Source organism: Pseudophryne corroboree, chromosome 1, assembly GCF_028390025.1.
Source record: "Pseudophryne corroboree isolate aPseCor3 chromosome 1, aPseCor3.hap2, whole genome shotgun sequence".
NCBI lineage: Eukaryota > Metazoa > Chordata > Amphibia > Anura > Myobatrachidae > Pseudophryne > Pseudophryne corroboree.
Window position 1 is genome coordinate 1250882395 of NC_086444.1, and position 17432 is coordinate 1250899826.

At 51.8% G+C, this 17432-nt stretch overlaps 1 protein-coding gene across 1 annotated transcript in view; it reads left to right on the forward strand.

Annotated features, from left to right (window-relative positions):
* Nucleotides 1–17075, forward strand: part of DQX1 (DEAQ-box RNA dependent ATPase 1) — a 231115-nt gene extending 214040 nt beyond the window's left edge. The window contains exons 10-12 of the mRNA XM_063926029.1: nt 259–443; nt 5202–5383; nt 14220–17075. Coding sequence (XP_063782099.1) covers nt 259–443; nt 5202–5383; nt 14220–14388 — 536 coding nt within the window. The 3' untranslated portion in view covers nt 14389–17075. The remainder of the gene's footprint in view (nt 1–258; nt 444–5201; nt 5384–14219) is intronic.
* The last annotated feature ends 357 nt before the right edge of the window (nt 17076–17432 follow it).

Sequence of the window (17432 nt, forward strand, 5' to 3'; positions counted from 1 at the left end):
CCTGGGAACAGTCAAAGCTTTAGCCTGTTGGTGCCTCGGATCAAGATTCAACTCTAGACCCCAATGTTATTCCCTGTGGAACCCCAGCGTACCTCGCAGAAAGAGATTTAACAATGTATTATGTAAGATTGTCTTGTTATTATTGTTCCTCCATCGTCCCTGTGTTTCTTTATTCCCTATAGGCAGGGGGTAGTGTCCTGCTTTCTCTTCTCTGCACTGTATAATGAAATAGTAACGAGCTACCTTTGTATTTTGTAGAGGGTGACAGCTGGTGTGCCCATTTTGCAGTATGCCCGCGGGCTCTGCACCAGGCTGATATGCTCCGTGCAGAACTGACCGATATCATGCAGAGGATCGAGCTCCCAATCTCTGCTCCGGCTTTCCCTGACGAGGACTGCATGCTGAACATCACAAAGGCGCTGTTATCCGGAGGTTTCCTGAAGGTGGGATTATTATAACTGTGAGAACGGAGATCCTAGAGGTTATACGTATTTCATCACACCATGGGGCATTCCATATTTACCCCATCGTTTTCCCGTATACTTTCACACTGATATGGGCAGATGTTTATCCAAAATGGCAACCTCTTTAAATAAAATGGTCGCATCATCTAGGGTCACCAAACGTGAATCCGTGCCTGCTTCACTGATCTTTCCTGGTGGCGATCCAGATTCAGCTGCTTCATTTCCAGAGGAGGGTGAGGTAACCCTGAATGGGGAGACACTAGTGGTTGGGAAGAGGATTTCATGGCAGGTTTGGGAGTCGATCTTTTAATTGATGTTCGTCAGACCCTACAGCTACAGGAGTTGAGTTCCACCACTCTTTTCAAACACAAGAAGAAGCAGGTCTCCGTTTTTCCGTCTTTTTCCCACTTTCAGGAGGTATTAAAAGAAGCCTGGCTTAAACCTGATACTAAGTTCCAGGCCCCCAAAAAATGTAAATTTCTTTATCCTCTTGCCGACAAGGACACACAACTGTGGGTGATTTTCCCGAAGGTGGACATACCGATTACGTGGTTGACTAAAGCAACTGTTATTGCTTAAGTCCAGACAGTTACTTTAAAGTATCATATGGATAGAAAAAGCAAGGCCATCTTTAAATCTGTATTCACTCTTTCTGGCGTTTCACTTCACCCTATTTTGACTAGCGCTCGGGCGGTTAAGGTTGTGTCGGGCATTCAGTCTAATGATCCTTCTGAGGCCTTTACTTTAGTGGAACAGATTTCTGAAGCTTTTGTCAATGATATTATTTCTCAAGCCACTGGGGGCAAAAGTCCTTACTTCCCAGTCTTGGCTCCATAGCAGAGGGCTCCTAGATCCTGATCATCTCAGCCCCAAGGTAGAAGAAGTTTCCAGTCATTTTGAAGAACTTTCCATGTTCCCTGCAGAGACGCTTTCCATGGGCGTGGATCCCTTGTCATCCGTCGACCTGGAACCAAGCCTTCTGCATGATGTTCCACAATCGGCGCTCAGCCCTCAGGTAGTGGGGGCCCGCTTGCTCAAGTTCTGGGATGTTTCGCTTCAAACAGAGCCGGATCATTGGGTGAGCGGTACATTCTGGATCTTGAACTTCCCATTCAAGACCTATTTTTTGTTACCCCTCTTCCTCATGATCCTGGCAGGAAATGGGCTCTCCTCCAGGCCGCTTCATCTCTTTCCATTTCCGGCGTCATTATTCCAGTACTTCCTCACCAGCAGGGTTTGGGTTTTTATTCCAGTCTTTTTCTGGTGGGCAAACTAGACAGGTCATTCCTTCCAATCCTACATCTCAAACTGTTGAACCCTTTTTTCTACTGGGACAAGTTCAAAATGGAGTCCATCCGTTCTGTCATAGGCGTCATGAAGGCTGGGGAATTTTTGGCTTCCATAGACAGAAATGTATTTTGGCTATTCAGGAAGTTGGGCATATGGAACCTTAAAGGCACATGGCCTAATAGTTATACCTTTTGGTAGAATATTGGATCCCACAATTTGGATAGTATTTATGGCAGGAAAGGCTGAATACATTCTAATACCCCTTTCACACTGCACAAATAGCCCAGTATCGACCCGGTATATTGCCGGATCGACGAGGGCCGCTGTGCGGTGTGAAAAGGGTCACTGACGAATTCCCAGGTCGCCTGACCCGGTATTTCAACCCGGGAATAAAGAAGGGTTATTACCGGGTCAGGTGCAGTGTGAACGGGTTGCCGAGGGCGATGCGACCCGTTCACAGTATAGGCAGAGGCGGCGTGGATATGATCTCATCTCCCAGCGCCACCTCTGCACCCGCCCCTGATGCCGCCTCCATCCCCGCCCACGATGGCAACCCAACCCGGCATATTGCCAGGTCAGGAAGTCAGTGAGAAAGGGTCCAATGCTGGGTATCCTGGGAAGGACCTGGCAGTGCGACCTGAAAGCGGTATGAAGCAGACACTCTCCCAGCTTGTTTGTCTGGGCCCAAAGCTTGAACAAGGGCCTCTACTGTGAACAGCAAACTCTATTCCCAAGGAAGTTTAGCCTTCAAAAGGTTCTTAGTTCACACTTTGCCACTTGGTTCAGCAAGTAGCTTACACAATGTAGACACAGTTTTGAAACTAGCCATTAATACCAAACAGACATTCATGAAATAAACATTTTAATAATTCACATCATGGTCACGGCCAGGTTATTACTTCTAGTACCGTGAGAACAGTTTACCCAGGGCACACAGAATGCATACAGTCATGACACGTGACAAACTGCGATGCCCACAACCATCTTCTGCAGTTTGCTGTTGTATTTTCAGTTTCAGTCCTTACCATTCGGGCTCTCGGCAGCCCCCGGGTGTTCAAAAAAATGATTGCTCACATGGTGGCCTTGCTCAGATGCAACAGTGGCAGCATAATTCCATATCTGGACAACCTGTTGCTCAAAACTTCTTCCGATTCCCTTCTCAGCAGCTCATTGTGGACTATATCCAGTCTTTTGGCTGGCTGGTAAACTTTCCCAAGTCCAAGCTCATCCCTTCTCAGCAGATGGTGTTTCTAGGTCTCCACTTCCACACCTTAACAGGTGTTTCTACCCCAGACAAGATTCAGGATGTTCGGTCGTTGCTGCAGTTGCTTCTCATATGCATGCAACTCCTAGGCAAGATGGTGGTGACCTTTGAGGCGGGTCCATTATCCCGATTCCATGCCTGCCCGCTTCAACTTCAGCTTCTTCATGACTGGTTCCTGGTTGGACAAACAGCTTCTCTGCCTCTCCTCAAACCCATCAGTCCCTCATGTAGTAGCTTCAGCTTCTGAACCTGTTCAAGGGCTCCTCGTTTTCAATTTGAACCTTGGTCATTGTCACCATGGATGCCTGGGTCGCAGCATTTCAGGATCAGTATTTTCAGGGACTTTGGGCCGCACTAGAAACATCCTTACTGATTTACATACTAGAACTGGGGAGCCATCCGACATACCTTAATTCAAGCTCAACCCATCCTTCAGGGTCACCCGGTTCTCTTCCAGTTGGACAATGCCACAGCGGTGTCTTACATCAACAAACAATGTGGTATTTGCAGCTGGAGGGCCATGCATGAAGTCTGCCACATCCTATGTTGGGTGGAGCGTTGGGTTCCAGCCATGGTGTCAGTCTACATCCCGGGAATGGACAACTGGGAAGCGGATTTTCTCAGCCACCACATTCTTCATCCAGGCAATTGGGAACTAAATCAGGAAGTGTTTCAGACTCTCGTGTCTATGTGGGCCACTCCCAACATAGATTTCATCGCTTGAACAGAAGCTTCCTCGGTACAGCGATCACTCACAAGACCCTTACGCGACTTTTGTGGACGCCATGATGTCGACTCTTGTGAATGCCATGATGATTCCTTGGCAGTTTTGCCTTGGATATCCATGTTCACCTCTGGCAGTGCTTCCAAGATTGTCTCAACGCATTTGGCAACTGGCTCACCTTAGTCATCCTTATTGTTACAGACTGGCCACGTTGTCAATGGTACGCTTTTCTTTTGCATATGTTGCAAGCGACTCAACCATCTGCACCTTCGGCCAGACATTCTGCTTCAAGGTCGGCACCTGGATTTATACCGTCTGGCTTTGACGGCATGGCTTTTGAATCCAACGTCTTGAGGGTGAAGGGTTTGTCTTGATCAATGGTTCGGACTATGGATCAAACCAGAAAATCAGTGACTTCCAAAATTTATCACAGCGTCTGGAGGTTGTATATCTCCTGGTGTGAGCGCCTAAGTCTTCAGCTGAGGTTTTTCGTTTGCCTCGGCTCTGGTCTTTTCTCCAGGATGGGTTGACCAAAGGCTTCCGTCTTTCCTCATTGAAAGGCCATCTATTTTTTTTCCAGAGGAAATTATCCTCCTTTCCAGTCGTTTAAACCTTTCTTCAGGGGGTCTTTCCTATCCAGCCTCCGTACGTGCCTCCTGTCCCTCCTTGGGAACAGAATCTCATACTGGCACATATTCAAAAGGCTCCCTTTGAGCCTCTGGAATTTGATGAATCGAGGTTCCTCATATTGAAAGTGGTGTTCGTAGAGTCTCTGAATTGGCTGTTTTGCCATGCAAACCTCCTCTGCTCGTTTTCCATTCTTATCAGATGGTTTTAAGAACTAAGCCTTCCTTTCTCCCTAAGGTTGTATTCGCGTTCCATCTCATTCAAGACATTGTTCTTCTGGCCTTCCCGCAGGATGCTTCCTCTGTGGATTCTTTGCTGATCCTCAGCGGGGTTGGCCAGCTTCTAAAAACACTGTTGCTCATTCGGTCACCTCTGCAATTCGGTCACCTCTGTCTTCTGCTGTTCCTCTCCCTATCCCACTGCAAGCTCACTCCACGAATGCTTTGGGCGCGTCTTGGGCAGTTCATCATGGCGCCTCAGTGGTGCAGCTGTGCAAAGCAGCGTCCTGGTAGTCTGTGCACACTTTCACAAAATTCTACCATTTTCACATGTTCAGGATGGCAGACGACAACTTTGGCAATAAGATTTTGTGAGCGTCTTTGCCAAACATGAAATCCCCCCCATCCCTGTTAGCTTGCTTTGGGAATTCCCAGTGGTAATGACGCAGTGTCCTCCAGATAGACTCCGAGGAAGAGATTTTACCGTGAGAAAAAATGCATTTTTCTTGTTACCTCTATTTATATAATTATGGTGAGAACGCTGCATAAAGCATTAGTACCAGGGAAGTCCTGCATTACTCATATCACAGATGTCTATATATCTTCTTCACCAGGTGGCCCGTGATGTGGATGGGCAAGGGAATTACGTGATGCTGACACACAAACACGTGGCTAATCTACATCCCTCATCCGTGTACTATGGCCACGCCTCTCCTCCCGCCTGGGTGTTATACCATGACTTCAGCATCTCTCAGGACAACTGTATCAGTGTCGCTACAGAGATCCTGCCTGACATGTGAGTCCTCAATCCCCAGATTCTCCGCTTATGTCTTTCCTTTCATCCCAACTTCCCTTCTCAGTATTATCAGCCTCATCACAAACCTTTCCATTAACATTGGCTGTATTGTCCCAGATCCCGTCCCCAACATGACTGTATTGTCCCAGGTCCCGCCCCCAACATCACTGTATTGTCCCAGATCCCGCCCCCAACATCACTGTATTGTCCCAGATCCCACCCCAACATCACTGTATTGTCCCAAGTGCCGCCCCAATGTGATGTATTGTCCCAGATCCCGCCCCCAACATCACTGTATTGTCCCAGATCCTACCCCCAACATGACTGTATTGTCCCAGATCCCGCCCCCAACATGACTATATTGTACCAGATCCCGCCCCCAACATGACTATATTGTCCCAGGTCCCGCCTCCAACATGACTGTGTTGTCTGAGGTCCCGCCCCCAACATCACTGTATTGTCCCAGATCCCGCCCCCAACATCACTGTATTGTCCCAGATCATGCCCCCAACATCACTGTATTGTCCCAGATCCCGCCCCCAACAGGACTATATTGTCCCAGATCCCGCCCCCAACATGCCTGTATTGTACCTGATCCCGCCCCCAACATGACTGTATTGTCCCAGGTCCCGCCCACTACATTGACTGTATTGTCCCAGGTCCGACCCACGACATTGGCTGTATTGTCCCAGATCCCGCCCCCAACATGACTGTATTGTCCCAGGTCCCGCCCCCAACATGACTGTATTGTCCCAGGTCCCGCCCCCAACATGACTGTATTGTGCCAGGTCCCGCCCCAACATCACTGTATTGTCCCAGGTGCCGCCCCCAATGTGATGTATTGTCCCAGATCCCGCCCCCAACATCATTGTATTGTCCCAGATCCTACCCCCAACATGACTGTATTGTCCCAGATCCCGCCCCCAACATGACTATATTGTCCCAGATCCCGCCCCCAACATGACTATATTGTCCCAGATCCCGCCCCCAACATGACTATATTGTCCCAGATCCCGCCCCCAACATGACTGTATTGTCCCAGGTCCCGCCCCCAACATGACTGTATTGTCCCAGGTCCCGACCCCAACATGACTATATTGTCCCAGATCCCGCCCCCAACATGACTGTATTGTCCCAGATTCCGCCCCCAACATGACTGTATTGTCCCAGGTCCCGCCCCCAATATGACTATATTGTACCAGATCCCGCCCCCAACATGACTATATTGTCCCAGGTCCCGCCTCCAACATGACTGTGTTGTCTGAGGTCCCGCCCCCAACATCACTGTATTGTCCCAGATCCCGCCCCCAACATCACTGTATTGTCCCAGATCATGCCCCCAACATCACTGTATTGTCCCAGATCCCGCCCCCAACAGGACTATATTGTCCCAGATCCCACCCCCAACATGCCTGTATTGTACCTGATCCCGCCCCCAACATGACTGTATTGTCCCAGGTCCCGCCCACTACATTGACTGTATTGTCCCAGGTCCGACCCACGACATTGGCTGTATTGTCCCAGATCCCGCCCCCAACATGACTGTATTGTCCCAGGTCCCGCCCCCAACATGACTGTATTGTCCCAGGTCCCGCCCCCAACATGACTGTATTGTGCCAGGTCCCGCCCCAACATCACTGTATTGTCCCAGGTGCCGCCCCCAATGTGATGTATTGTCCCAGATCCCGCCCCCAACATCATTGTATTGTCCCAGATCCTACCCCCAACATGACTGTATTGTCCCAGATCCCGCCCCCAACATGACTATATTGTCCCAGATCCCGCCCCCAACATGACTATATTGTCCCAGATCCCGCCCCCAACATGACTATATTGTCCCAGATCCCGCCCCCAACATGACTGTATTGTCCCAGGTCCCGCCCCCAACATGACTGTATTGTCCCAGGTCCCGCCCCCAACATGACTGTATTGTCCCAGATCTCGCCCCCAACATGACTGTATTGTCCCAGGTCCCTCCCCCAACATCACTGTATTGTCACAGATCCCACCCCCAACATCACTGTATTGTCCCAGGTCCCGCCCCCAACATGCCTGTATTGTCCCAGGTCCCGCCCCCAACATGCCTGTATTGTCCCAGATCTCGCCCCCAACATCACTGTATTGTCCCAGATCCCTCTCCCAACATCACTGTATTGTCCCAGGTCCCGCCCCCAACATGACTGTATTGCCCCAGATCCCACCCCTAACATTGACTGTATTGTCCCAGATTCTGCCCCCAACATCACTGTTTTGTCCCAGAGCCCACCCCCAACATGACTGTATTGTCCCAGATCCCGCCCCCAACATGACTATATTGTCCCAGATTCCTCCCACACCATGGATTGCACTGTCCCAGATCCCGCCCCCAACATGCCTGTATTGTCCCAGATCCCGCCCCCAACATGCCTGTATTGTCCCAGATCCCGCCCCCAACATGCCTGTATTGTCCCAGATCCCGCCCCCAACATGCCTGTATTGTCCCAGATCCCGCCCCCAACATGCCTGTATTGTCCCAGATCCCGCCCCCAACATGGCTGTATTGTCCCAGAGCCCGCCCCCAACATCACTGTATTGTCCCAGATCCCACCCCCAACATGCCTGTATTGTCCCAGATCCCGCCCCCAACATGCCTGTATTGTCCCAGATCCCGCCCCCAACATGACTGTATTGTCCCAGATCCCGCCCCCAACATGACTGTATTGTCCCAGATCCCGCCCCAACATGGCTGTATTGTCCCAGATCCCACCCCCAACATCACTGTATTGTCCCAGGTCCCGCCCCCAACATGCCTGTATTGTCCCAGGTCCCACCCCCAACATGCCTGTATTGTCCCAGATCCCGCCCCCAACATGACTGTATTGTCCCAGATCCCGGCCCCAACATGACTGTATTGTCCCAGGTCCCGCCCCCAACATGGCTGTATTGTCCCAGATCCCGCCCCAATATGGCTATATTGTCCCAGATCCCGCCCCCAACATCACTGTATTGTCCCAGATCCCGCCCCCAACATGCCTGTATTGTCCCAGATCCCGCCCCCAACATGCCTGTATTGTCCCAGATCCCGCCCCCAACATGCCTGTATTGTCCCAGATCCGGCCCCCACCATGACTGTATTGTTCCAGAGCTCACCCTCAGCATCGGCTACATCATTACAGGTCCTGCCCGCAACACCAGCTGCAACAACAGAGATTCCACCCCCAACAATGGCTGCATCCTCCCAGATCTAGACTATAGATCTATAGTCTATAGGTTTACCACCAATAGTAGACATGCATTAGGTCAACAGGGTCAAAAGGTCGACATGTACAAGGTAGACAGTACAACATGTCGACAGGGTCAAACGTTCGACATCATGATGGTCGACACACATATGGTAGACAGAAGGGTTTTTTTTTCCAGTTTTTTTTTCAACTTTTTCATACTGTACCATCCACGTGGACTACAGCAGGGAATAGTAACCTGTGTTGGGCGCTGCGGTAGCGGAGCGCGGCTCCTTGCCCGAAGCATGGCGAGCGAAGCGGTACACTAATAAAGCTTCTTTGTGGCAGAAAAGTGACAAAACACTCTAAAAAACAAAAAAAATTGTGTCTACCTTTTTTGTGTCAACCATTTCCATGTCGACCTTTTGACCATGTCGACCTTTCCTAATGTCTACATATTCTATGTTGACCATTTGACCCTGTCGGCCTAATGCATGTCTATTATTAGTGGTAGACCTATTACCTGTAGATCCTTTTAGTGTCGATCTAATAATGGTGGTCTCAGGCCCCATCCTACCACTGCATGCCTCTCTCTGTGTTCCCTCAGCCACCCTCTGATCTGTGGTCTCAGGCTCCATCCTGCCACCGCATGCCTCTCTCTGTGTTCCCTCAGCCATCCTCTGATCTGTGGCCTCTGGCTCCATCCTGCCACCGCATGCCTCTCTCTGTGTTCTGATCTGTGGCCTCTGGCTCCATCCTGCCACCGCATGCCTCTCTCTGTGTTCCCTCAGCCACCCTCTGATCTCCACCCTCTGATATGTGGTCTCAGGCTCCATCCTGCCACTGCATGCCTCTCTCTGTGTTCCCTCAGCCATCCTCTGATCTCCACCCTCTGATATGTGGTCTCAGGCTCCATCCTGCCACTGCATGCCTTTCTCTGTGTTCTCTCAGCCACCCTCTGATCTGTGGTCTCAGGCCCCATCCTACCACCGCATGCCTCTCTCTGTGTTCCCTCAGCCACCCTCTGATCTCCACCCTCTGATCTGTGGTCTCAGGCCCCATCCTACCACTGCATGCCTCTCTCTGTGTTCCCTCAGCCACCCTCTGATCTGTGGTCTCAGGCTCCATCCTGCCACCGCATGCCTCTCTCTGTGTTCCCTCAGCCATCCTCTGATCTGTGGCCTCTGGCTCCATCCTGCCACCGCATGCCTCTCTCTGTGTTCTGATCTGTGGCCTCTGGCTCCATCCTGCCACCGCATGCCTCTCTCTGTGTTCCCTCAGCCACCCTCTGATCTCCACCCTCTGATATGTGGTCTCAGGCTCCATCCTGCCACCGCATGCCTCTCTCTGTGTTCTGATCTGTGGCCTCTGGCTCCATCCTGCCACCGCATGCCTCTCTCTGTGTTCCCTCAGCCACCCTCTGATCTGTGGTCTCTGGCTCCATCCTGCCACCGCATGCCTCTCTCTGTGTTCCCTCAGCCACCCTCTGATCTGTGGCCTCTGGCTCCATCCTGCCACCGCATGCCTCTCTCTGTGTTCTGATCTGTGGCCTCTGGCTCCATCCTGCCACTGCATGCCTCTCTCTGTGTTCCCTCAGCCACCCTCTGATCTGTGGTCTCAGGCTACATCCTGCCACCGCATGCCTCTCTCTGTGTTCCCTCAGCCATCCTCTGATCTGTGGCCTCTGGCTCCATCCTGCCACCGCATGCCTCTCTCTGTGTTCTGATCTGTGGCCTCTGGCTCCATCCTGCCACCGCATGCCTCTCTCTGTGTTCCCTCAGCCACCCTCTGATCTCCACCCTCTGATATGTGGTCTCAGGATCCATCCTGCCACCGCATGCCTCTCTCTGTGTTCTGATCTGTGGTCTCAGGTTCCATCCTGCCACCGCATGCCTCTCTCTGTGTTCCCTCAGCCACCCTCTGATCTGTGGTCTCAGGCTCCATCCTGCCACCGCATGCCTCTCTCTGTGTTCCCTCAGCCACCCTCTGATCTGTGGCCTCTGGCTCCATCCTGCCACCGCATGCCTCTCTCTGTGTTCTGATCTGTGGCCTCTGGCTCCATCCTGCCACTGCATGCCTCTCTCTGTGTTCCCTCAGCCACCCTCTGATCTGTGGTCTCAGGCTACATCCTGCCACCGCATGCCTCTCTCTGTGTTCCCTCAGCCATCCTCTGATCTGTGGCATCTGGCTCCATCCTGCCACCGCATGCCTCTCTCTGTGTTCTGATCTGTGGCCTCTGGCTCCATCCTGCCACCGCATGCCTCTCTCTGTGTTCCCTCAGCCACCCTCTGATCTCCACCCTCTGATATGTGGTCTCAGGCTCCATCCTGCCACTGCATGCCTTTCTCTGTGTTCTCTCAGCCACCCTCTGATCTGTGGTCTCAGGCCCCATCCTACCACCGCATGCCTCTCTCTGTGTTCTCTCAGCCACCCTCTGATCTGTGGTCTCAGGCCCCATCCTACCACCGCATGCCTCTCTCTGTGTTCCCTCAGCCACCCTCTGATCTCCACCCTCTGATATGTGGTCTCAGGCACCATCCTGCCACTGCATGCCTTTCTCTGTGTTCTCTCAGCCACCCTCTGATCTGTGGTCTCAGGCTCCATCCTGCCACTGCATGCCTCTCTCTGTGTTCTCTCAGCCACCCTCTGATCTGTGGTCTCAGGCCCCATCCTACCACCGCATGCCTCTCTCTGTGTTCCCTCAGCCACCCTCTGATCTCTACCCTCTGATATGTGGTCTCAGGCTCCATCCTGCCACTGCATGCCTCTCTCTGTGTTCTGATCTGTGGCCTCTGGCTCCATCCTGCCACCGCATGCCTCTCTCTGTGTTCCCTCAGCCACCCTCTGATCTCCACCCTCTGATATGTGGTCTCAGGCTCCATCCTGCCACTGCATGCCTCTCTCTGTGTTCCCTCAGCCATTCACTGATCTCCACCCTCTGATATGTGGTCTCAGGCCCCATCCTACCACCGCATGCCTTTCTCTGTGTTCCCTCAGCCATCCTCTGATCTCCACCCTCTGATATGTGATCTCAGGCTCCATCCTGCCGCTGCATGCCTTTCTCTGTGTTCCCTCAGCCACCCTCTGATCTGTGGTCTCAGGCTACATCCTGCCACCGCATGCCTTTCTCTGTGTTTCCTCAGCCACCCTCTGATCTGTGGCCTCTGGCTCCATCCTGCCACCGCATGCCTCTCTCTTTGTGTTCCCTCAGCCACCCTCTGATCTCCACCCTCTGATATGTGGTCTCAGGCTCCATCCTGCCACCGCATGCCTCTCTCTGTGTTCCCTCAGCCACCCTCTGATCTCCACCCTCTGATCTGTGGTCTCAGGCCCCATCCTGCCACCGCATGCCTTTCTTTGTGTTCCCTCAGCCACCCTCTGATCTCCACCCTCTGATATGTGGTCTCAGGCTCCATCCTGCCACTGCATGCCTCTCTCTGTGTTCCCTCAGCCATTCACTGATCTCCACCCTCTGATATGTGGTCTCAGGCCCCATCCTACCACCGCATGCCTTTCTCTGTGTTCCCTCAGCCATCCTCTGATCTCCACCCTCTGATATGTGATCTCAGGCTCCATCCTGCCGCTGCATGCCTTTCTCTGTGTTCTCTTAGCCACCTTCTGATCTGTGGTCTCAGGCCCCATCCTACCACCGCATGCCTCTCTCTGTGTTCCTCAGCCAGCCTCTGATCTGTGGCCTCTGGCTCCATCCTGCCACCGCATGCCTCTCTCTGTGTTCTGATCTGTGGCCTCTGGCTCCATCCTGCCACCGCATGCCTCTCTCTGTGTTCCCTCAGCCACCCTCTGATCTCCACCCTCTGATATGTGGTCTCAGGCTCCATCCTGCCACTGCATGCCTCTCTCTGTGTTCCCTCAGCCATCCTCTGATCTCCACCCTCTGATATGTGGTCTCAGGCTCCATCCTGCCACTGCATGCCTTTCTCTGTGTTCTCTCAGCCACCCTCTGATCTGTGGTCTCAGGCCCCATCCTACCACCGCATGCCTCTCTCTGTGTTCCCTCAGCCACCCTCTGATCTCCACCCTCTGATATGTGGTCTCAGGCTCCATCCTGCCACTGCATGCCTTTCTCTGTGTTCTCTCAGCCACCCTCTGATATGTGGTCTCAGGCTCCATCCTGCCACTGCATGCCTCTCTCTGTGTTCTCTCAGCCACCCTCTGATCTCCACCCTCTGATCTGTGGTCTCAGGCTCCATCCTGCCACTGCATGCCTTTCTCTGTGTTCCCTCAGCCATCCTCTGATCTCCACCCTCTGATATGTGGTCTCAGGCTCCATCCTTCCACCGCATGCCCCTCTCTGTGTTCCCTCAGCCACCCTCTGATCTGTGGTCTCAGGCCCCATCCTACCACCGCATGCCTCTCTCTGTGTTCCCTCAGCCACCCTCTGATCTCCACCCTTTGATATGTGGTCTCAGGTTCCATCCTGCCACCGCATGCCTTTCTCTGTGTTCCCTCAGCCACCCTCTGATATGTGGTCTCAGGCTCCATCCTGCCACTGCATGCCTCTCTCTGTGTTCTGATCTGTGGCCTCTGGCTCCATCCTGCCACGCATGCCTCTCTCTGTGTTCCCTCAGCCACCCTCTGATCTGTGGTCTCTGGCTCCATCCTGCCACCGCATGCCTCTCTCTGTGTTCCCTCAGCCATCCTCTGATCTGTGGCCTCTGGCTCCATCCTGCCACCGCATGCCTCTCTCTGTGTTCTGATCTGTGGCCTCTGGCTCCATCCTGCCACTGCATGCCTTTCTCTGTGTTCCCTCAGCCATCCTCTGATCTCCACCCTCTGATATGTGGTCTCAGGCTCCATCCTTCCACCGCATGCCCCTCTCTGTGTTCCCTCAGCCACCCTCTGATCTGTGGTCTCAGGCCCCATCCTACCACCGCATGCCTCTCTCTGTGTTCCCTCAGCCACCCTCTGATCTCCACCCTTTGATATGTGGTCTCAGGTTCCATCCTGCCACCGCATGCCTCTCTCTGTGTTCCCTCAGCCACCCTCTGATCTGTGGTCTCAGGCCCCATCCTACCACCGCATGCCTTTCTCTGTGTTCCCTCAGCCACCCTCTGATATGTGGTCTCAGGCTCCATCCTGCCACTGCATGCCTCTCTCTGTGTTCTGATCTGTGGCCTCTGGCTCCATCCTGCCACCGCATGCCTCTCTCTGTGTTCCCTCAGCCACCTTCTGATCTCCACCCTCTGATATGTGGTCTCAGGCTCCATCCTACCACTGCATGCCTTTCTCTGTGTTCCCTCAGCCACCCTCTGATCTGTGGTCTCAGGCTCCATCCTGCCACTGCATGCCTTTCTCTGTGTTCCCTCAGCCACCCTCTGATCTGTGGTCTCAGGCTCCATCCTGCTACCGCATGCCTCTCTCTGTGTTCCCTCAGCCACCCACTGATCTCCACCCTCTGATCAGTGGTCTCAGGCCCCATCCTGCCACCGCATGCCTTTCTCTGTGTTCCCTCAGCCACCCTCTGAACTCCACCCTCTGATCTGTGGCCTCAGGCCCCATCCTGCCACAGCATGCCTCTCTCTGTGTTCCCTCAGCCACCCTCCAATCTGCCACCCTCTGATCTCCTACCCTCTGATCTGTGGTCTCAACCTTTGATGGTCCTTTTTATGTAACAGGTTGTTGGAGTTTGCACCTCAGTATTACCTGAGTAACCTCCCTGCGAGTGAGAGCCGGGATCTTCTTATGGAACTGCGGGAGACGCTTCAGGACCATGAGACGTTCCTGGAGGAGGAAGATGATCCTGTGAGGGAGGAAGATGGGAAGGACTCTTGCTGCGTGCAGTGAGGAAGACGTGTGCACTTTATATAGTTACTGAGCCAAGGCGGGAGCAGCCGCCTCCAGCACCATAGTTGCTCTCAGGAGTAAGGACCAGTCCTGACGTAATCCTGCCAATAACCGCCTGAGATTACAGCGGGGTCTATATGTAGCTTAGTGTGTAAGGTGTCCCTACATTTTTGTCTGTCCTAGCACGTCATCTGATGGTACATGCTGAGGAGATAGACTATGAAAGATGGACGTTGCGACTTTTATGACACGGTATTTATAGTTTTTATACACAGAGAGCATTTTTTCGTTACTGTTTTTACACTTTTCATTTTTATTTAGAAATGTCACCTGCTGAGCCTGAAATTGCCCTGACAGCCGTACGCGTGGGTGACCCACCTAATGAACGAGTGGACTTTGTCTGTGTCTGATATAATGTTTCCCGCACCTTTGCGTGCTGCAGAGAGGTGCTTACTTGAACTGCATCACTACCTCCATTCTCTTTCCAGATAACACAGTCAGGTGCTTATGTATCTTCTTTTCCCTATGGCCTGATGGAGGCTTTGGTGGCTTATATGTAGGAGGCGATAGCCAGTGACCAGGGTCTGATGGAGGTTTGGTGGCTTATATGTAAGAGGGCCTGGTGGAGGTTTGGGTGGCTTATATGTAAGAGGGCCTGGTAAAGGTTTGGGTGGCTTATATGTAAGAGGGCCTGGTGGAGGTTTGGGTGGCTTATATGTAAGAGGGCCTGATGGAGGCTTTGGTGGTTTATATGTAACAGGCGATAGCCAGTGACCAGGGTCTGATGGAGGTTTGGCTGTTTTATATGTAAGAGGGCCTGATGGAGGTTTGGGTGGCTTTTATGTAACAGTTGATAGCCAGTGACCGGGGTCTGATGGAGGTTTGGATGGCCTATATTTAGGAAGCATTGGCCAGTGACTGGGGTCTGATGGAGGTTTGGATGGCCTATATTTAGGAAGCATTAGCCAGTGACCGGGGTCTGAAAGAGGTTTGGATGGCCTATATTTAGGAAGCATTAGCCAGTGACCGAGTCTGATGGAGGTTTGGATGGCCTATATTTAGGAGGGATTAGCCAGTGAACGGGGTCTGATGGAGGTTTGGATGGCCTATATTTAGGAGACATTAGCCAGTGACTGGGGTCTGATGGAGGTTTGGATGGCCTATATTTAGGAAGCATTAGCCAGTGAACGGGGTCTGATGGAGGTTTGGATGGCCTATATTTAGGAAGCATTGGCCAGTGACCGGGGTCTGATGGAGGTTTGGATGGCCTATATTTAGGAAGCATTTGCCAGTGACCGGGGTCTGATGGAGGTTTGGATGGCTTATATTTAGGAAGCATTAGCCAGTGACTGGGGTCTGATGGAGGTTTGGATGGCCTATATTTAGGAAGCATTAGCCAGTGTCCGGGGTCTGAATGAGGTTTGGATGGCCTATATTTAGGAGGCATTAGCCAGTAACTGATGTCTGATGGAGGTTTGAATGGCCTATATTTAGGAGACACTAGCCAGTGAACGGGGTCTGAATCAGGTTTGGATGGCCTATATTTAGGAAGCATTAGCCAGTGACCGGGGTCTGAATGAGGTTTGGATGGCCTATATTTAGGAGGCATTAGCCAGTGACTGGGGTCTGATGGAGGTTTGGATGGCCTATATTTAGGAGGCATTAGCCAGTGACTGGGATCTGATGGAGGTTTGGATGGCCTATATTTAGGAAGCATTAGCCAGTGACCGGGGTCTGAAAGAGGTTTGGATGGCTTATATTTAGGAAGCATTAGCCAGTGACTGGGGTCTGATGGAGGTTTGGATGGCCTATATTTAGGAGGCATTAGCCAGTGACTGGGGTCTGATGGAGGTTTGGATGGCCTATATTTAGGAGGCATTAGCCAGTGACTGGGATCTGATGGAGGTTTGGATGGCCTATATTTAGGAGGCATTAGCCAGTGACCGGGGTCTGAAAGAGGTTTGGATGGCTTATATTTAGGAAGCATTAGCCAGTGACTGGGGTCTGATGGAGGTTTGGATGGCCTATATTTAGGAGGCATTAGCCAGTGACTGGGATCTGATGGAGGTTTGGATGGCCTATATTTAGGAGGCATTAGCCAGTGACTGGGATCTGATGGAGGTTTGGATGGCCTATATTTAGGAGGCATTAGCCAGTGACCGGGGTCTGAAAGAGGTTTGGATGGCTTATATTTAGGAAGCATTAGCCAGTGACTGGGGTCTGATGGAGGTTTGGATGGCCTATATTTAGGAGGCATTAGCCAGTGACTGGGATCTGATGGAGGTTTGGATGGCCTATATTTAGGAGGCATTAGCCAGTGACCGGGGTCTGATGGAGGTGTGGGTTGCCTACAGTATATGAAGAAGGATAATAGCTGTATACACAGGACATGGCAGCACATGCGGATAATATACCAGCATCTGATCCTGCTGATTACTGTATATAGTTCTGTGCTCTGTGTAGAGATTTTTGTCAGGGACATCATATAATTGTGGTCTGTACATGATCCAGGGATCCTGATAATGGACTTTGTGCAATGAATTCTGTACACTAATGTTGCTGCTTATTATGAATTGTGTCCAAATTTCTGGCTTTTTTGCCAAAATAATATTTATCACTACACGTATCTGTGTAGAGTCTGCATGTGGTGTCTCCAAATATCACAATAAACCTTATGATTAATTTCATGTCAGTAAGTTGTGGTTTGTTTCTAAAGTGCTGCAGTGACGGACTGTACGTGATGTTCCATGGAATACCTAGTAAGGGGAGCAACTTCTGCCAGTGACACAGGGGAAGGGACATCGGGATGGTCTGTCTACCAGGGAACCACACTGTGGTAGGACTAGAGCCTAAGACGTCCACCTCTGCGCCTGATCAGATTGTAGGCTATAGTAGGAGTAATAATGTCTATTTTCAGACAACATTAACAAACTTACTGTTGCAAGACTGGGGATATAAGCGTCTGTAGATGTACAATGGGAGCTCACAGCGCGGGGATATAAGCGTCTGTAGATGTACAATGGGAGCTCACAGCGCGGGGATAT